Raw genomic sequence first — 22,491 nt, 5'->3', positions numbered from 1 at the left:
GCCATTGTTAGAGCAACCGCTTTTCAAACTAATGAAATTGCTATGAACATACTTTTCAATTCCCATGCGTTTTCTTCGAACAATATGCAGTATTCTTCCCGGGGTGAATAGTCGAGCTGAGGAGAACCGACGCGCGAATACATCCCGCGATACTAGCGCTGCCTCCTGGAAAGTACACACCACGTAAAATTATTGAAATCCCTTTTAATTTCAGTTTGATCATCTAAGGGTATGTTCCGATATGCACTGCGACCACTGTACAGTGTGATGTCAATTTAGTATACTGTGAAGCCGTTCCTTTATAGCCAGTTATACTGGTTACTATTCAAAATGGAACGCAATCCCGTATACTGTCAGTCGCATTTTTTACGTACTGTCAAATTAAAAATATTTGGGATTAAACTGGTGTGGTTTTGACTGATCACGTGATCTGCGTGTACCTTACCTGGAAAACGCCAGTGCTCACAGTAGAATATGTCGGCGATTTATGACGGCATATATTTCCCTAGGGTACTGCGGCAGTATACTGGCAGTCCATAACGCAACGAATTTTTCTTAAGTGATAGCACTGTGCAGTGCTCGCAGTGCATATCGGGACATACCCTAAGTATAACCTGCGTCACTTTATAATACATCATACCATAAATCATACTTCTTAGTTTTGATTTCTTGTATCTTAGAGCATTGTGGAAAGGACTTACCGTACAACCCACAATTTAAGGCCAATATAGTAATAGGTAAGCTGTAAGTTTGGATGTATATATTATAATAAAGCTGTAAGTTTGGATATTTTATTATCTTTCATATAAAATTCTCGTATCCCTCCTCCTACATGTAAAGCATAAAACCAATTCTAAAAAGGGGAGCAAATAAATGAAAATACATAAAACATAATACTGTTAGTCGCGGTGTCGCTATGACTATGGATAAAGCATTGAATAAGTCGTTTTAACAATCAATTTCTTTAAGCGAAGCAATAATATCGTAAGAAGATATTGTCAAACATAAATGCGAACCGAACCGAACTAAAAGCATGGAGAATGAGAACCGAAGCGGAGACGTCAAACTACAAAGTAAGCACTAAGCACAGCAAAACGAAAGCGTAACTTTGTGGAACTACTCGTGTCAAAGTTTTGTAAATAAACTTAACGATCGAGCTTCGCTCTTGATTTGCGTCTCGCATTCGCTCACTGTTTAACGTCGTACATACAATTACAAAGCCAGCTAATAATAACATCTATCTCGCTCACGCCTCGCTTCGCTCGCTTGCCTTTGGTTTGTCCTGGCGTGACGCGCCCTTTGGTTCGCCACGTATTCGGTTTGCTTTTGCTTTTCCATGTGTCTATGTGTCAAACGATACTTATAGTCTTTACCTACATAACAAAATTAAAACGCTACGATTGCAGTTCGCTGTTTGTTTGACAATAGCTTTACAGCGTTGATAGCTACTTTTAGCGATGCAATATTAATGTACTCGACTGCAACAGGCACATTAGTTTCGCTGAGAGCTGATTGATATGTTTGAGACATAGATTAAGAATTGGTCTCCGCTGCACTCCTACAAGATACCGCACTACCTAAGAACAATAGCTTTTTTATTAAGGCAACTATTAGAATTAGATGCTTGTATGCGTGTCATCTTGACACTCATTGGCATCATTCATTTTTTGTAACATTCGTGTTATTTTACATTGAAATTAAAAAAAATACAAAATACTTACTGATGATATTTGATCCCAGTGTCTTTCTTATTTCTTGTAACATTATTTTTACAAAGTTTTACTCCGCAACCCGGCATTTTAGTTTCATATATTAGCAAAGTTTTACAGAAAACGTGGCACGTCAACGTCACACATTGTTAGAGTCTGGCTCGAAAACGCCCACTTGGGCGTAGTACTAGTTGCCGCAATTTGCGACTACGCCTGCGATATCTGGTTGGAGCGCAGCGGAGCCCAATCCTTAATTTAAAATTACATGATATAATACAAAATGTTTAATGCTCGAAAAAGCTAGCAACAAAATTATGTTACATTTATCAAATCTTCATCGATTATTTTTCAGCAATATATCCAAAATCATTTTATTCTTAATCTAAGGTTTCAGACCTGTACAAAGCAATCCTTAAAAGTACAATTCAATCAGGGCAATTCGATCGACATATACTGGTGTATGTGCAGCCGTACATTGTTTACCATTACATCTGAAATATTTGATACAGCGATCTACTTACCTGCAGCCAAAATAAAACCCAAACAGACTGTTCAGAATCTGCCGATAAACTGACCCTTCGCAAATCCTGCTCAAGTTCAAGGCCATTGCTAGCAAGAGAACAGTGTGGCCCCAAATTTTAGTATATATACCTACCTAAAGGCGACATACTCAACTGGAATGAAAAATCCCGCCTCCTGTAGGAGAAAGGCCGCGAATTCGTGCGTAATGTACACCAACTGTGCAACCAATATGTTTAACCAATTGTGCAACAATAAAAAACTTAAAAAAAACACACACTATAGAAGTGAAAACTTTATCAAGGCAATTTTAATAATACTAAACATTTTTGTTTGTTCTATATTCATTAAGTTATAATATTTAAAATACATGAATTAAATCAAATCAAAATAAATAGTGATTTTGATTTGATCTAGGTCAAGGAAATGACACTTAACCGAATTATGAATGTAAAAAGTTTTTTCTTTTCATACAAATTATTTTAATAACAATACATGTAAAGTTATTGCCTTTGTCGAGGCTAACGAGCGTTATATAGTAGATGACGTCACAGTCTCATACAATAAACCACAAAATAAATAGTTCAGCGCGCCTACAAAAGTTTTCACTTCAAAAGAAAACATAGCAAAAGGAGACAACAGCGAGGCACACAGTAAACAACACGAAGACGGCACACAAGACCTGTAAGAAAGGCTTACTGACAGCACTCACGGTGGACACTGTCTGCACCAGCAGTGCGTCCGTCGAGTCGTCGGAGTTGTTTGCTTCCAGGTCCTCGGGCCTCCGCCACGTGGACTCCAGGTCGCGGGCAGGCACGCCGAACAAAGCATATCCAAAACCATTCAACATGATGCGGTACTGGAAAAGAAAACAAATTATTAACTCAAATCAAATCAAAATCACTTTATTCATGTAGGGTCAAGGAATTCACACTTCAAAAAAGTTTTTTTTTTATATTTATCACCACTTCGGAAAAAATCGAGCTTTAACGTGAACAAGTGCCAAGAAACTTCACTTTTTTAAATCAACATTTGCAGCTTCATCTTTTTACAAGTCATTTCAATAACAATATATGTAAAGTAATGCAACTAAAATACTCAAACTTCAAATATTCAATACCTAACTTTTTTATAACATTAAAGGACGAGGCGAGCAGGACGTTCATCATTATATATTATAGTATACTGACTGACGTATGTGGGATGATATATCTATGGCCTTACACGTGGTTGGCTACCTTTTACCTGTCAAGACCATTGGGTTGGCAGGTGCAAACAGGTAAATTGAAATAGTAAATGAAATAATATAAGAATTATCTTCGTAAAATTGTTATCAAATTACATACATTTTAATATTTTTTTTTTACTTCCACAGTATGTAAGTAATTTCAAATTTGTGTAATCATGAATTAAACGTTACTACATGGGGCACACTAAAAGTTTTGCACTTCAAGCTAGTCGGAACTATTTGAATTTCGAATGCTATATTTTTTGAAACGTTGCAACCTTGTTAGTAATAAAAAAGAAACAATTGGCGGGAAATCACTTGTCAATTGTTTTGTATCACACATCAAAGTTCTACGTACGCAACGAAAATGGAATTAAGTCGAGAATATTTTAGAGCGATGATTTTTTATGATTTTAAAAGTTCTCTCTCTCTCCACAAGACTGGGCCGCTCGTCTTCAAAATGTTTTTGGGAGAGAAGCACCTTGCTTTAGCACCGTGAGGCGATGGTTTGCTGAATTTGAGAGAGATCGGCTTTCTTTACATGATGGGCTGCCGTCAACCAAAATAATGTGACTACTGTTAAGCGGCTAATGAAAAAAAAACCCGCAAAATACCTATGAGACAATTCGAGGACTATTGGGGATTGGTATGAGCCAAATTCAGAAAATTTTATACTTAGAATTGAAAGTTCGGAAACTTTGTTGTCGTTGGATCCCTCATTAACTGACAGCGGAGCAGAAGCAGGCTCGCGTGGAATGGTGCTCACAGATGCTAATGAAGTACGACCACAGACATTCTAATGCTGTTATTGATATTGTCACAGGAGACGAAACGTGAATTATTGTTTTGAACCGAAAAAACCGGAGAATATTTTGAAAAGCTATTAACATAATATTTTGGTTATGACATGTTGTTCTTTTAAGTTACGTAAAACTTTTAGTGTGACCTCCGTATATGCGTCTTGACTCTTGGAATAACAATAGTTCAAATTAAATTGTTTTCTATTTCATAACTTACCTTCGGTACCTTAGTAGCATGTATCGTCTGTATGACTTTTGTTCGTAAGTTTTCAATACTGTGCACACTGAGTCTCATCACCAGATCATCACCAACTCCCACTGTCAACACAAAGCTCTCCGTGAAGCGAGCAGCCTCCCGACTTATAAGTCCCGCTGTAATATTAATCATATTTTGGTTTTGGCGTAGATAATTTGACGTAATTCCAGAAAAACGTTCCAAACCACATTCATGTCGAAATTGAGTTTAGAATACAAAACTGGTCATGTGATGCATACTAACAGACTGACAAAAAATAGCAGCCCTACTGTCATTCTTTAAATGTCATCATGACTTAGTGCCCTACCCACATGTATGGAATACACTAATATTTATTAAACTTTAAACACGAATTCCTTAAAATGTGATGTTTGTGGCTTGGAACAAATTTTCAGGAACTACGTCCAATTGTGACAGCAATTTGTGAACGGTATTTTTTTAAATTTATTAATTCATTATTTCTGCCATCTGTATTGCATGGCAATACAAGCAATTCAGTCAACCAACTGAGGTAAGCAGGTGCGAGGTACTGAATTCTCATTGATCAGGTAATGTTTTCAACATATTGTGAACATTTTTTTTAATGAAAATAAGGGACGAGACGAGCAGGACGTTCGGCTGATGGTAATTTATACAACCTGCCCATCACAATGCAGTGCCGGCCAAGCATTCTTGAAAAACCCCATCATAAGATGTTAAGTCTCATTTGCCCAGTAATTTCACTAGCTACGGCGCCCTTCACCCATAATCTAGGCGGCATCCTGTGCAAAGAGCCACTTCAAGAGTCACTTTATTATTATTATTTATTAGGCGTCTATCGGTTATAAGATCTACGACTTCTTTTATAATCATATATAATATATGTAATTAATAAAGAAACAATAATAATTGTTAATGATTAAAATGATATCAGAATGAATGTGATAATAAAGATATGAGAATTACGGATAAAATTATCTATTGCTGCACATTATTTTTGTGTATTTTTAGACGATAGTATATCAAAATATTCTACAAAGCAAAATAAGTTGGGTGACATTGACTTAACAATTCAGTTATATTCAAATTTACCTGGAGTGGAAAAGGCAAACACTTTTAAATGAGGGTATCTCGGCCGCAGTTTCAAGGCAACTAACACAGCCACTCCTGCTCCTAAACTGTGACCTGAAAGAAATACAAAATAGAATAAAAAGTATTTTAAATTACGCTGTTTTCAGGATGTTACAACAAGACCAGTAACTGTTTGTGTGTCTCACAATACCAGAGTATTGTGAGTTATTACTTTCACATCTGGTCACACAAACGTTTGTTTGAACTCAACAAAAAAATCGAGAAATCTCAAACATAGATCATCGATCAACTGCATAGACGTTGATCAAACACAAAACAAACACCGAAACTGAAACTGGATTGGTAACACCCACCAAAGGCGTTCTGATCATTTACGAAGCCCAAGATAATATGAATATTAAAATTAGCGTGGCTGCCTTTAACACATTATTAATAAGAACCTAAAGTTATTTTTTTTCTGTAATTAAACAAATTGCTATTGTAGTGAGTTTTAACCCAGTAAGTTTTAGCTTACGCTAAATACCCAGTAAAAACGTTGGGTAGGCACTTTAATAGACTGCCTATTCGAGTCCCGCATAATAGAGCAGAGTATACGAGAAAGACCTGGCGTAAAGTAAAATGTAAAACTTCAAGATTTTTTTTTTTTTTATGAAAAAGATGGCGTAGCAACTTGGATGCCCTCTGTCCCTTCTAAGGACGCTAAGTAGAGTAAGTCAAGACAAAATTTGATACCTGTTAGGACTAGATCATAATGAGGAAACTGATGGAATGCCCGTTCCAGCACAGGCGTAAGTCGTCTTAGCATTTTGGCGGCACCCATCGACATTCCTTTGTGTGCAGCTGTGTCTTCTGGTAAACCTGTAATAAATAATTGGTTTATTATCTTATGATATTTTATAGTAACAGAAACTTCATCTCGTTGACAAGCAGATTTAAATACCAAAAAATTATGAGACGTTCTGCCAATTGGCAATAAATAAGTGGAATTCATTTTTACAGCACAGATATTCATAAATTAATTATTATTCTTGTTTTTTATTTATCTTGACTTCGAGCATTGCATTAGGAAATTGCTGTATGGAAAAAGTATAGGGTAGGCAGGACAGAAAGAGATTAGAGGATGCCATTATGGATTTAATAAAAATTTCCTAATACACAGTGTGTTTTTTTAACTGAGACCCTTCACGGAAATCCTAATCCAGAAGACATTTGCCTTTTTTTGTGAAAACAATTTTGCCATAGTTATTTTTTAACCAACAGCGAGTTGTCCATAAAAATGAGTAATTTAGATGATTTTTGACCGTTTATTGTGAGTACATTTGATGGTATGGGAAAAACTCTGAGCCGCAGAAGACGTTCATAAAATGTTTTCTCGTACCAAAAGCTAGTTCCTACAAAGTACCTGAATTCAATACTTCTACTGTTGTGACAGATTTCATTGTGTGATGATTAAATGTATATAAAGCGTCACGTTTCTTCAAGTGAATACTGCTTTGGGCACTTTATTTAGTTGTGTGACACTGAGCTGCCACGCTGGGTATGTTACGGTGGTTCGGGTAATTAGTTCGAGCTGACTTGAAGTCTTGTACACATCGCTTTTTTTTTATTAAACAAACCAAATATTCACCATCAGCCTCGAACTTCTCGGAGCCAGCAGTGAAGTCAGTGAAGATATCACTGAGGGAGATGGACCCTCGGATGGCCACCACGATGCTCTCTCGATCATGGTCCGTGATCACGCAGAATGGCAGCTGCAACCAGACGGTAGGTACAGTTAGAACATCGACATAATAACCATCATAAAGAGCGCTTTCAGAATAAATATAACACAAAAACACATAGATAGCATCCGCGGCTAGATACCGTCCGCGTACATGTAAAGTGCGGCCACAATAATATGCCGAAATAGGCGTACACGAGCCAGGTCCTTACTAGTATAAGAAATTAACACTATTATACAAAAAAAAAGAAAATAAACCCCGTTGATTTCCTGAAAGACATAGGTACAGATAAAGTAAACCTCCCGCAATAAAAATTACTACTGCATACCTTGAGTCCTTAATAGAAATAGTCGGTAATTAATCTATAGAAATATATAATAGTTTGCCCGACAAAATTCAAAACGTAGACAACAAAAAAAATAAACCGCTAAATTTAACAAAATAACAAAAAGCTTGGCATGAATAATTTTCTTGACGAATCAAATTAAAATATGGGTCTCCCTACTACGGTCTGCTATTCAGACTGGATTTCGGATCTCCTTTTTTTACAAGATTCTAGCTGTCACCTGTCAATCTGTCAATGATTGCACGTTTCATACAATCGAATGAATCGGCCTACTTGAGATAAAAGTCGTTACTATCGTTGACTTTTCTGTTCCAATAAACTTATCGACGGTAACTCACCTTATCCGTACACGCTGTATGTCAATGGGACGACGTATAGCTTACCAGCGATAGAAGTTTGTATGGAAATAGTAATTCACGCGTCCCAATATAAGGTGATAAGAATGACTTATCGGGTATATTGGGACAGTTTCAGATTATTGACAGCTAATTACTGACAGTAGAAGGTAGTAATTTATCTCTGTCTGTAGATAGTATATTTGGAAAAGCCGTTAGAGAGTTTCGCTAGGCTGCAACGCTTGAGCGCGCGCGTGCCTGTCAATAATTAAACTGTGAAGTGCAAGAACAAATTTGGAATTAACTATGAAAGAATCTCTGTATATTACTGGCATCAACAAAATCCTAAAAACTACAAAAAATGGCAATATTCGTTTTGACAACTTACCTCAAAGACCCGGTTGTTGAATGATGCAAATATTATGTCATCCGATGACAGCTTGGACATGTATTTGACACCAGCGAAATTACAAAGGCAGCAGTTGTCATCCGTCACAATGGAACTCTTTGGCCTGAAATATGATTTAATAACACAATATTTCACACTAAGATTAAGGATTCGTCTGCGCTGCACTCCAACTATATTCCGCAGGCGTAGACGTTCTCAGGTAGTGCGGTATCTAGTTAGCGCAGCGGAGACCAATCCTTAATCTAAGATTGCACAATACATTCTATTCTAGGTAGGTCACAAGGATTTTACAGATTTAGCAGGAAAGAGTTAAGCTTTAAGAGGAAACATTAGTTGAGGCCTTTTTTACATTAAAGAATTCTAATACAACATACCGTCTCGCTAACACGGAAGAGACACTCACCAGTTCGATAAAGACCGAAAATTAGATCATTTATACGTCTAGGCATGTGTCAAAACGTCGAAAAAAATCATGAGTGTAAGACGTAGCTTGTCACGTACACTAAAGTAATATACCTGGCCTGTTTTCATCGGTTGTCTAACAGCAAGAGGCTCTATTTAAAACGTAAAAATTAACTAAGAATTTACTCTTCCAAAAATTAACCAGTCTTAACGAGATTATGAAACCGAATGGGAACGAACTATTCTTTGTCGGACTGTTTTAATTTTTTCAGAAATTGTTATCGTGTTTGTATACTAGGACTCTGTTTGCACTATAATTAAGCACTCTTTGAAGTACCTACTATAACACTTAATAAGGAAAACAGAGAGACACAATGATAATATTGATTTAAATTGAACATAATTTTGATCTAGGATTAAAAACCAAGAAAGAGTCAAGAACGTTCGTGAGGAAATTGGCCATTAGTAGCTTAGTAAACTTAATAGCACAAAACGTTGTATTTGTCCAAAAAAAATATTTCTCAGGATAATACGGCCATTGTTAAAATTGTTTTATATTTTAACAAAATTTTACTTTATATGTAACTTCTATCCGAGTATAACATTATAAATGTCCAGACGATTATAAAAATAATAAACTATCAAAATAAAAATCTACGTTAACGATCTTAAAACTACAATTTCAGACGATAAAAACATAATATATGACATTGAAATACAAAACATTACATTTTGTTATACTGCCACGGTCGAGGGTTAACTATGGCATTATTTTCGATCCACAGTTTCATGACAGCATTAACCGCTTAATACCGCAATCACGCAATTTTATTAATATTGCTCACGTGTTTCATATATTTAGGAACATAAAGTTCAGTCACGTTTCGCACATAAGCACCATTATTATTTAGTACAGCGTATGCTTTCGTGAACAATGGCAATAAATGTTGCCGTAAACTTAAACTTACCTGCAGCAACAACATGTCAAATGGCGCGCCAATTTGCAGAAACCAGTGAAACAATGTCTGTATATAACATAGGGCCAGCCATACGCTGCTATTGAAAGCTTCAGGTAATACAGAGCGTGGTCAAGGTTCATCCAGGGAGGTGTCTCCGAGAAAACTTTGTTCACGTCCGTGGTGTAAATCGGTTCTTCGTCATTTAGCATTTGTATTCTCCGCATCTCTCTGGTCTCTCGCTTCTGCCGCACCCTGAGAAGAACGCAGCCAGCCACAACGTCGGATGGCACTAGGTCTGTCGACCTGAACAGTGCACTTAGTAACGCTAAAATGAAAGTAATGTAATTTGTTGAGTAATTGAGAAAGTAGATGTGAAATCGCTGTTAGCAAAGCACATATTGTGGGTTATTTTTTTTTGCCGAATGAATAGAGTTCATGAGTGAAAGAAGCTGTTGAGCGTTAGTTTGCTAAAAGCGAATAGTATCCACACAATTACAAAAATTACAGTATGAATATTACCACGATAAAACGGAATTAATTAACTGCAACATAACAAAAACGAATACCGGATACACTTAAATATACACTTAACTGTAACTGCGAAATTTATAATGGAACAAATCTTAGGAGCAGTGAAGTGACTTTACTGCTGTAAGCAACTTCCTGATGCCAATTTCCAATATCATCGCATGATACACCAGTAAAAGACCAGTCTTATCTTGTCGATGCTTCGCTGTATCTCTTTCCCTTCCTCTAATACTCTGGCCTCTTTTATACACTGTCATAAAGACAGCCGGCCTACCGGAACGGCCGAACGAAGAAAAGGAGCTTATATTGGTCATGTCTTATGACATGAGAGAACTTATTATGATTTAAAAAGTAAGAAAATGTGTGTCTGTTTCACCGTAGTTACCAACATATTTATAAATTTAATTCATTTAATTTTCTATATTGGTTGATTTTATTCAATTAGTATGATTTCTTTAATAATCAATCCTATTGTTAAATTGTAATAATCTATTAAAATGTAAAATATAGACAGTCAACTGACAACACCAATATGACGTCAGTTGACCACGAATACAGGTATTCAAGTTGTAACACCGGTACGGGGTGGGCGATTAAAATGTTTTAAATTTTATTATAACAGTAATATCTTTAAAATACGATCCTTAGTAATTATAAGGTTTGATCTCAAAACAGTGAACAGTGCTAATATTGTGAAGGTCTCAAACTCGTGTTTCCTCTGGTGGTAAAAGAGAAAATACGCGCCGGTGATCACTCAAGTTGTCTCGTATGTTTGATTGTCCTTCTATTTCATAAAATAAAATACCTGCCACTTGTTGAAAAGCTTCCTTCCCATGTTCATCTCGTTTGAGCCAGCAGAAAACCCATCGAAACCGCCTCGACCACAGCCCAGTGACCTTCCTGTGATGCCTCGCCTGATTGGGAGTATCTTGCATGTCATCATAGTTGACAGATCCCAGAGGGTCAAACACCATGAACAATCCGAATATTGTTAGCCCTAATTGCACCCAGTTGAACAGTACAATACCTAAAATAAATTATTTTCGCATTATGATTAATCTCTGAATGGCAAAGTCTTGACTACACAAAACATCATGATGATAGCAAATAGCCAGGTTTTCCCAGTTTCCTGGATTTTCCCCCACAAACCTCATGTATTTGCTTTTAAGCATAATAAAGTTTTATCCCTCAACACGTAAATAGGGGTTGTAGAAATAAGTTTTCTGATACCTACATATATAAGGCTTAATTGCAAATTGCCTTAATAAGTAGATTATAAGTAATTTTGTATATATAATTTACTAGCAAATACAGAAATTTGGAATTTGAATTTGGATTTTTTTTTTAAAACATCATGAAAAATTTTCATTAATGATATCTTTTTTTCCATACGTAGTTAAAAACAAGATGTCGGGACAATTATTTAAATCGAAATGTTAAGGTCGTTTGGTTTTGTTGATTGTAGATTAGATTAGATTTAATAAAGTTGTTATTTTTTTAAGTGATAACCTGGGATAAATTATACAAATAAAAATTGAAAATAAAATTTATGAAAATTGCGGGACTCGAATCCGCGAGCTCTTGCGTTCCGTGCGAGCGCTCTTCCAACTGAGCCAACCGTTCGAGTAACGTATCTTTGTTAAATATTGTATGTCCTGTTCAACTCTCAGGCTGTGGCTTCATCTACTTAGGTAATGTATACGTCCAAATAGACTGTGACAGCTGTGAATACGTCGAAAAAAATAGCGGTGAAATGTTAATCTCTACTTTCAGCAACACAATGTGACTAACATATCGCAAGTCTAAGACGTAGCTATCATTTACCCCGGGGGGTTCAGTGGAGCTGTTACACTTGATTCCTGCCGCCGAATTCCACCATCGGCCAATACGCCACAAATTACAATATCATGCCCACCATCTGGATGTATGGCGTTCTTCCAGTGCGGTTTACAAGAAACTTTCTTCCACGTACAACCAAGCTGTGGAATGAGCTTCCTTGTGCGGTGTTTCCAAGACGGTACAATATACCTTTAAAGAAAGCGCGTACACCTTTCTGAAAGGCCAGAAACGCTCCTGTAATTCCACTGGTGTTGCAAGAGAATGTGAACGGCGGTGATTAATTAACATCAGGCGAACCGTACGTGCATTTGCATTTGCCCTCCTCTACAATAAAAATAAACGTATGTAAATCTGAAAATATACGGAAAGTAAAAGCTGAAAACTCAGCAAAGTTAAAAGCTGAAATCATAGAGAAACTACGAGCTGAGAAACAACGTAACATATGAACAAAAGGAAGCACTTACTTTGTATAACAATAGTTGAGAACCTATCTTGAACGGCACACTCTATGACGTCACAGAACATCCACATTGTACCCATCACATTGAGGGCTACTTCTGGTATCACCAAACATACTCTGCAATAACAAGGACAATACGACGGTTAATAATGTCCCAGTACGTAGATTACTTACAGGAAGTCGTTTCAAAAACAAAACATCAAATAACACTGTGGTATGATGGAATATATGCAAAAATAACAGATTTCAAGCACTATTTTATCTACCTGATCCGACAGACGTTGTTCTGTTCAAAATAGTCACCTCTATAACGAATTCCTGACCATATATTTATGTAATAAGTGGTTTTCTAACGTCGATATTTTCAACTTATCACGTTTGAGGTTCAAAACGCCGGCACCGACTTCAAATCTGTACTATATTTGTATAAATTTGTACATGTAAAATATAATAGTATTTTATTAATATTAAAGGTAAAGGTTTGCATAAGATGTGTATTAAATTCACCAGTGGGAGGCTCCTTTGCACAGGATGCCGGCTAGATTATAGGTACCACAACGGCGCCTATTTCTGTCGTGAAGCAATAATGTGTAAGCATTACTGTGTTTCGGTCTGAAGGGCGTCGTAGCTAGTGAAATTACTGGGCAAATGAGACTTAACAACTTATGTCTCAAGGTGACGAGTGCCGCTCAGAATTTTTGGGTCTTTCAAGAATCCTGAGCGGCATTGCATTGTAATGGGCAGAGCATATCAATTATTACCATCAGCTAAACGTCCGGCTCAGCTCGTCTCTTATTTTCATAAAATAAAAAAAAATCTGTTAAGTTATTTTATCCTTTTCATTTTTTAAACGTAGTTTTTTTTATTTATTACTTTTTAGTGTCAGTTAATAATAATATATAATTAAGCTGATTGAGAACTCCTAAAAAATCGTAGACAAAAAACAATTATACCATCCACGTAAACCATAAATTAAAAAAAAAAAAACATAGAATGAAAACTACTGGGCCAAACTATGTAAAATTTTTATGGGAACAAATGGCATCTATTCCGCATCGAATTAAAGAAGAATTACGTTAATAATAAATCTAAGCGTAATCGGTGTACATACATACAAAAATACCGATCGAATTGAGAACCTCCTCCTTCTTGATGTCGGTTAAAAACATACAATAGAGCATAGAGAGCCCTTTTAATAAAAGTAAAAATATTTTAGATTTGGTTGGACAATATTGGTAACTCCGTGCGAACTTGTCGTTCATAGTATGTATAATTGGCGAGTGAGTTAATGCTCGAATCTAGAGCAAAATGTGGATATGATCGGAACTAAACGTCAACGATTTTGAAATTACGTGTATAGCGCCGCAGGGCATTGAGCTAGCTATACGATCTACGTCATCAGATCTCGCTCGAACACAGGCTGCATTCATGACGTCATGAACTCCTCCGTTTCTAAATTGAATAATTTAGTATCTAGAAAGTGTCATAGATGGCGATGGTATGGATTTTTCTAACTTGTAGGTACTACATTTTTTTAATGAAAATAAGAGACGAGCCGGGCAGGACGTTCAGCTTTGCCCATTACAATGCAACACCGCTCAAGACTATTGAAAAACCCAAAAGTTCTGAGCGGATTTATGAGCAATCAGAATTTTTGGGTTTTTCAAGAATCCTGAGCGGCACTGCATTGTAATGGGCATGGCATATCAATTACCATCAGCTGAACATCCTGCTCGTCTCGTCCCTTATTTTCATTTAAAAATATCCTTTCTATTTTTAGATCTAAAAACCTAGCGCTATTGGACTTAAGTGCACCTATGACTATTAAGATCTACAGTGCCTACTTTGCTAGAAAACCAATGCACGCCCCTAAGTCTAAGGGTATTTTATCCGATTTCTTTAGCTCCCAAGCGAGCGTGGTCGGATTATGACTAAACAACTTCACGGTCAATTTCAACATTTTTTACTTTATTCGTATCAGGTTAGAGGAATGTGAATTTCCCAATAAGATGAAGCGAAACCAATCGGACGTTGGCGAGTTCAATAGCATGACCTTGTCTCTCTCCCCAAGAGAAGGTCGCCTTCGATGAAGGCTTAGAAGGCACTTGCCCAAAGGCAACCTCAGGTGGTGTTTAGTGGGTAGGTTAGGTTTTGGCGTGAGTTCCACATAACCAACGCAGACATAGGCTGCATTGGTATGCATGAGCATACACCACCTCTCTCCCATCATTATCCCGGAGGTTAGCCCTTTGTCTGGGCGCAAAAAAAGTAATATTTCTAGAATTTCGTTTCTAGGTGTCTGTGAGTGACCACCTATCTTCCAATGTGCACTCTATCGTATTCCAGCATCTCGTGAGGATTCCATTGAACAATGATTTACATGATAATCATCTACTTAAAATGATAAGTTTCTAAAATAAAAACTTCGAATTTTGCTTTGATACAGGAATATAATTTGCTGATCAACAAAAATTATGCTTTAATTGTAATATTTTAGTAACTAAAATAAATTTTGTTTATTTTAATTAATTTTCAATTTACTTTATATGTAAATTATATTTACCTACTTAATTTTTTAACTAACATTAGTAATACAGGATCATGCGAAAAAGAGATAAAGAGACGTATAGGGATGGCCAAAAATGCAATGTCCCAGATGCACAAGATATGGAGAGACTTTACAGTGTTACCATCACGCGAAAAACTAAAACCAAATTATTGGCGACTTCGCTAGTTTTCTCCATATTTAGTTATGGAGCGGAGACCTGGACACTGAAAAAGGCTGACAGAGACCGAATAGACGCGTTTCAAATGTGGTGCTGGAGAAAAATGCTGTAGATACCATGGACCGCCTTTCGCACCAACGTGTCTATTCTAACTTTCCACAAAATGCCGTCGTAGGATGCTGGAATTCTTCGGACAAATTGCTCGTAAAGAGGGTCATAATCTGGAACAGCTGATGGTGACAGGCAAGGTAGATGGCAGGCGTCCCAGAGGACGCAGTCCCACGAGATGGTCGGACCAAATACGATATTCTCTGAACATCAACTTCCATAATGCCCTTCATAAGGCTAAGGATCGCAGCAGATGGAGGGGAATCGTACAGGAGAAACTGATGCAACGGGGGAGTCACGACCCTCAGTAATGAGGAAAACGACACGAGGAGGAGGAGGACTTAATTTTTTACTTAGAATAATATTTGATGTAATTAGTTAGTGTTGGCGATGCTAATAAATAAATCTTTAAAAGACCAATCAATTGTTCGTCACTAGTTATTAGGACTCACTGAGAACAAATTCAAGATATATATTATAGCTTCTTTGACAAAGAAGGCTTACTATAGTATTGTAGATTATATAGAGAATATTGATGCATCGTTCTTGTCTGGTTCTGTTCTGTATGATATTAAATTAAACTAGCGAACCCGACAGACGTAGTCCTGTAAACACGTCTTAAGTTTGAAAAATCAGTCCAGCCGTTAGGAGGATTTCACTAACATGGGATTTCACTATTCAACACATATATGGACTGAATGGATAATCCCATTCTCAAATTCACTGAAATACACAAAGAAATTATCATCAAAATAGGTCCAGCCGTTTAGGAGGGAGTTCACTGTCAACACACGTACAGAAGAATTATATATATAAAGATAGGCTTAGTTGTTACATGATTTAAAAGATGGGATAGTTTCCTATCAGTTCTTCTCCCCATGCCACAGTCCTTTGGGCCTATGCGAACTGATGTAGATTCATGACGTTTATACCGTTAGTGGTGTTGCAATGTGTTCTGTTGTTATCACTGCCTATGGTAAATAAATATATTTCTATTCTATTCTTATGTTATCTCATAATAAAAAAGGCATACTCACTTTAATAATAATAAAGGAGACACAAGTTTTCGTGTATCTGTGTCTGTTATGGTTCCTCTAGCTGACTGCTGCGCCAGTGCAGACAGTAACAGCATCAGGCAGGCCTGCAACGCGAGTGTCCCACACAGGTAGAGCCGCACGAACGAACCGCCGTGCCATCCCTCCGTCTGGCACTGCCATGATACCGGATACAGCACCTCCACTACCAGCGCGATTAGTACTAACCTGTTGAATAGGTTGGATTTAATTTAACTTGTACTAACAGAGAAGTGAATGTATCCTATTAAGTGAGGAATAAAAATGTTATAGGAACAGGATATCTCCGTGTTGTGTGAATTCGTAAGTGTGTGTGAAAATTATGATAATCACTTAAAAATCTATATAATACTAGTTGACCCGGCAGACTTCATACTACCTTAATCGATAAATAAAAGACCTGAACATTTGTCTAAAATAAACTTAAAACAAACAAAAGGACTCCTTTTTTTAAGTGTTACCCGTGATTTAAGGAAGTTTATTTTTTACCTCCTTAGAAAGTTAGAAAAATACAAAAATTCTAATTAGTTATTCATTTCAAACTATTATTTTTATTTGATTTCTGAACGACGGGGGACACGTCAAAGGAAAATCAAAATTGTTGTTTTTATCCGAGGATTTTCATGTTTATTCAAACCTTTTAAACCTTCCCTGGACTTCCACAAATAATTCAAGACCAAAACTAGCCAAATCGGTCCTGCCGTTCTCGAGTTTTAGCGAGACTAACGAACAGCAATTCATTTTTATATATTTAGATAACTAAATTTATTTGTTGCCATAAGCAGTCACGAGTAGATTTATTACGACATAATATTTTGATTGCAATAAGTTACATATTAATTTAAAATAGATTTTTTAAATAATTCATGAAAGAGGACGCCAATATACTCCTGCAACAACAGAGGATCACAGGATTTTGTCTAATTTTGTGTGACTAATTTGTAGGAAGGATGTGATGCGGAAATTAATTAATTATTGCATTGACTAATGTTATTGTTCGTCATAACACCTCGTCTGCAACCCATTTATTACGGGAAGTTCATTATTAGAATAACAAGTTCGTTATGACAATTAGCACGCTTTATATATGTCAAATATATGATAGGTAATAATAAAAGCCTTCATTTACAATCCTTAATTATGTACAATGATTCTTTACCTAATCTAATCTAACCTATATTTAAATTCTATTTATATTAATTTTGATTTTCTTTTGTAGGTTATTACTATTTACACCGGTAATTATTGGATGCCTTTCGGCATAGGCCTCCCAAACTTTTCGATAGTGAGCGGTCTCTCGCTTTTCTCGACCAGTTTGCACCTGCTACTTTTTTATGTCATCTTCCCATCTAAGACGTGGTCTGCCTTGTTTCCATTTATGTTGTCTAGGATACCATTCTGTAATTTTTTTTTCAAACGAAATTACAGTGTGACAAATACAATTTATTTTTAATATAACTAGCGGTCGCTTAGAGGTCGAAATTCGACCACTTTGACACAGTAGAAATATTGTCTACTGTGACTTTGTGGAATCAATTACCGGCTGCTGTTTTACCGAATGACTTGGGGATCTTCAAACTTAGAGCGAACGCATCTCTGGACTCTTGGTGTTGCGGATGTCTTGGGACAATTGCCTCACTGCTCCCCATCACGTGAGCCTCTTGCCAATCAGTCGGACCATAAATACTAATAATGTTACAATTAAATATTACACCTGAATTTGGAATCTGTCATTTTATATGATTGTTCATTGAGTTTTCTCATTTTGGCGCCAATACATTGTATAATATTTTGCGATATTAAATTGATATATTGAGAAGGTAGTGAAGCCCCTTAACAACACCATGTTCAATAACCAAGAATGGTCCTTCCAGCAAGACTCGGCGCCGGGTCATAAAGCTCGGTCTACGCAGTCTTGGTTGGAAACGAACTAATCGGACTTCATCAGAGCTGAAGACTGGCCGTCGTCTAGTCCCAATCATAATCCGCTGGATTATGATTTATGGTTAGTTTTATAACCATGCATATGGTTAGTTTTAAGGAGTACGGCTTGCTCTAAACGCCTTGATAATTTGGAGTCCCTAAAACAATTCTTACGAGTGGCAGTGTAGACTTTTCCCATGGAAAGAGTGCGTGCTTCTATTGATAACTGGCCTCAACGTTTAAAGGACTGTATTGGAGCATTAGCTCCATTAGGAGACCACTTCGAATAAGCTTTTTATATTTTTTGAAATTTTTGTATTTATGTATTAAACTTACACAATGTAAAAGTAATAAATGTTAATAAATATTTGCAACAATTTTTTTTATGGCCAGACTAGGTAATTTAAAAAAAATCCTATCTCTAAGGCGTTCGGTTGGGTTTTAGGTGTATTCTGCATGTATACTAACAAATCTTAACAGATTTAACATTTAAGATAACTCATAACATTTCGACATAAATAAATATAAATCAGATCTAAAAATATCTAATGTTGCTAAATTTAATGACTATTAACAATGAGATGTGTCAATATGAAAATTACTCGACGAGTTTGAGTCCGCAGTACATCACAAAGAGGATATTAAGTTCAGAAAATATAAATTTAAAATAAATTTATTTACTCAAACAATACAAATTTTATAAATGATTAAATTAAAACTATCGTTAAGGGGAAGTACCAAGCCCAACTGTACCAAGAATACTGGCAGCATTTCCCCTTGGTATCGTTGGATAGCTAGGCTATTGAGACGCGTATATAGTACTTTGTACATTCTACGCGCTTCGGGGCCCCACGGGCCAAGTGTCTCGACACAAAATGGCATAAAGATGTATGCGACATATTTGCGACGCTTGCTGTTTCGAGGGTCGAAGCAGCAGCCCCAGCACCAACTCTTTTTTATGAAAATAAGGGACGAGACGAGCAGGACGTTCAGATGATGGTAATTAATACGCCCTACCCATTACAATGCAGTGCCGCTCAGGATTCTTGAAAAACCCAAAAATTGTGAGCGGCACTACAAATGTGCTCGTCACCTTGAGACATTATGTGATGTTAAGTCTCATTTGCCCAGTAATTTTACTAGCTACGGCGCCCTTCAGACCGAAACACAGTAATGTTTAGACATTAGAAAAATTTACATCGCAGAAAATGGCGCTGTTGCGGTACCCATAATATAGCCGGCTTCCTCTGGTAAAACTCAACTGACTTAACTTGGACTTGACAAGGTTGTGACATTATATAATATTTTCATTAAATATTTGATATTTTATGTATTTTAGTAATATTATGGATCCGATCTGCATTATCAAAATGAGCATAACCAGTTTGCAATGCAGGAAACGATTTTGAATATTTTATACTGAAGTTTACATAATAATATGTAATGCTTAGATGACTGAGGATCGTTAGATTGAAATTATTCTCTGCTTGGATTTCGATATTGTGAGGTTGTAGGGGGTAATCTCTAGATCTACTGAACCGATTATGAAAATTATTTTTTTCAAATAGAAAGCCACATTATTAATTATTGTGAGTGTTATATATTTTAAATTAACGATTTTCGGTAGTCGGATTTGCAAAGTACGCCAGACAAAAGACGGTAGAATTTAAAGGTTCCTTACAAATGCTGCCTTAACGATGGGCGATAGCTGGTCGTTTTGTGCATGTTGACTTTTCTGTCCCAATAAACTTATCGACGGTAACTCACCTTATCCGTACACGCTGTCTGTCAATGGGAGGACGTATATCTTACCAGTGCTAGAAGTTTGTATGGAAATTGCAATTCACACGTCGCAATATAAGGCGATAAGAATGACTTATCGGGTATAATGGGACAGCTTCAGATTATTGACAGCTAATTACTGACAGTAGAAGGTAGTAATTTGTCTCTGTCTGTAGATAGTATATTGGGAACGGCCGTTAGTGTGTGTGACAAGCTACGTCTTACAATCGCGATTTGTATGATATTTTTTCGACGTTTTCACTGCTGTCTATATATCTAGATGAATATAATCTAAGTATGTTTGATGTGTTCATCACCGTAACGACAAGTCTTTGGGATAAATAATTTCCTTTGGCCAACTAAATTACAGACATTTATTTAATGATGATTTAGCTCTAGACGCGATTTCGATGGAAATTTCTTTATATCCTATTACTCGTTTTGATGTGAAGAGCGTTGGTTGAAATAGTCAAATAAATAAATAAGAATAAGATTTTTGGTTTGTTGGCACATGAAACAAAATATGCTGTAGTAAGCTGTTGGAGTAGAACAAAATAGTGTAGTTATTTTACAAAAAGTTTAGTAAAATTTAAAACCTACTTCTTTTGGCACGTTAGAGACACATTTTCAGAGTGAATTATTACGATGCGTGCACCAGTGGGAGGCTCCTAGATTCGGCGCCTTTTCCTACCGTGAAGCAGTAATGTTTTATTTAATTTAATTTTTTTAACATTATTTTGTTTCGGTCAGAACCGTAGCTAGTGAAATTACTGGGAAAACGAGACTTAACATCTTATGTCTCAAGGAGACGAGCGTAATTGTAATGCCACTCAGAATTTTTATTACTATCAGTTGAACGTCCTGCTCGTATTGTCCCTTATTGTCATAAAAAAATCGACACAAATTCGAAACCCTGACGTGAGTTGGGTCAACTAGACTATTTGTATCAAACTTCAGCTATCATAAACCTCTTGTAACTCATATGTGTACGTAACAAATGGCCGAGATTTAAATAAAATTTTAATAAGTATAAGTTGTAAATATAAAAATAAAATGAATTTTTCTCTAGTTGTATAAATATATTACATGATTTTAATAAACGTTATTTAACTAAATAATGCGGTAAAATAATATTTTATTTGGTAGTTTAAAATACATATTTTATTACAATGATACAATATACAATAATAGCCTAAACACATGGTCGGATTTGGTACGGCCGGACCAGCGGACGATCCGTTATGCGCCTCGCACCAAATGGTCCGGTGTCATACGGTACGGTTCGGACGGTAATAATAATAATTTAGTGCGATGCACAATGCGACATACCATCGAATATGGTCCGCTACCAGACCGCGTCAGATGGTTAGGCCGTACCAAATCCGACCGTGTGTTTAGGTTATTATCATCCTATGTCTCAAAGTGCCGAACGTAACTGTTCGACTCGTAGCTTCATAAAAAATATTATAATCTAATATATAAAATTCTCGTGTCATGGTGTTAAACATTGAACTCCTCCGAAACGGCTTGACCGATTCTCATGAAATTTTGAGTGCATATTGGGTAGGTCTGAGAATCGGACAACATCTTTTTTTCATCCCCCTAAATGTTAAGGGTGGTCCATACGATTTTTTTTATATTTGTATGATTATGAGTCATCATTAAAAAATACATACAACTTCAAATTTTCACCCATCTACGATTAACAGTTACTTTAGTATCGCGATTTTAATATCGGCAATACAACGTTTGCTGGGTCAGCTAGTATTGTATTAAAATAATATTAAAATTATATAATATATTAAAATATTAAATAAGCCTTGTTATTACGTTCACTCAGCGTAACTTGACATGTATAATGAAATTAATGTTTGCTCGCTTGGCAAATTTGCACAAAGCAATTTCCACATATTTCGCTCTAACCTCGTTATTATGCAATTACGTAACTCTGAAATTTATGATGCGGCATCATTTTAACCTAATTACTGATAGAATATCTATAAATGGCGTGCATTACGCGTAATATTATTTATAACATACATTATAGAGCAGCTACCAGTTAATTAGAAAGGAGCGTATTAAAATAAGAAGAATACAAAAAAGTAAAAAGTGAAAAGATACGACGAAAAACAAAGGTTGTAGATGGGTTATAATACGCTCTGAAACAGAAGTGGAAGTAAGCTAGACATATAACAAGATGTAGAGACAATAGATGGACCTCAGAGGCATCTATTTGGGAAGGACCCACATGAATAAGGAGAAAATGACTTCCTAGTAAATGTTGATAGAAGATATAA

At 36.3% G+C, this 22,491-nt stretch overlaps 1 protein-coding gene across 8 annotated transcripts in view; it reads right to left on the bottom strand.

Annotated features, from left to right (window-relative positions):
* Window positions 1–22,491, bottom strand: part of LOC126976468 (diacylglycerol lipase-beta) — a 99,333-nt gene that overhangs the window by 5,960 nt on the left and 70,882 nt on the right. For 4 of the 8 annotated variants that reach the window (XM_050824806.1, XM_050824807.1, XM_050824805.1 and 1 more), the window contains 11 exons: window positions 16,454–16,678; window positions 12,587–12,699; window positions 11,089–11,310; window positions 9,765–10,080; window positions 8,374–8,497; window positions 7,211–7,334; window positions 6,316–6,441; window positions 5,584–5,676; window positions 4,474–4,628; window positions 2,932–3,087; window positions 53–165 (listed from right to left, as the gene is read on the bottom strand). In XM_050824806.1, coding sequence (XP_050680763.1) covers window positions 53–165; window positions 2,932–3,087; window positions 4,474–4,628; window positions 5,584–5,676; window positions 6,316–6,441; window positions 7,211–7,334; window positions 8,374–8,497; window positions 9,765–10,080; window positions 11,089–11,310; window positions 12,587–12,699; window positions 16,454–16,678 — 1,767 coding nt within the window. Of the gene's footprint in view, window positions 1–52; window positions 166–2,927; window positions 3,088–4,473; window positions 4,629–5,583; window positions 5,677–6,315; window positions 6,442–7,210; window positions 7,335–8,373; window positions 8,498–9,764; window positions 10,081–11,088; window positions 11,311–12,586; window positions 12,700–16,453; window positions 16,679–22,491 lie in introns of all 8 variants that reach the window. The other 4 variants (XM_050824812.1, XM_050824811.1, XM_050824808.1 and 1 more) reach the window with 2 other exon arrangements.

The sequence above is a fragment of the Leptidea sinapis genome, chromosome 41 (genome assembly GCF_905404315.1).
Source record: "Leptidea sinapis chromosome 41, ilLepSina1.1, whole genome shotgun sequence".
NCBI classification, from domain to species: Eukaryota; Metazoa; Arthropoda; class Insecta; order Lepidoptera; family Pieridae; genus Leptidea; species Leptidea sinapis.
Note: the sequence above shows the minus strand (reverse complement) of the source record. Positions and strands in the feature narration are given on the sequence as shown.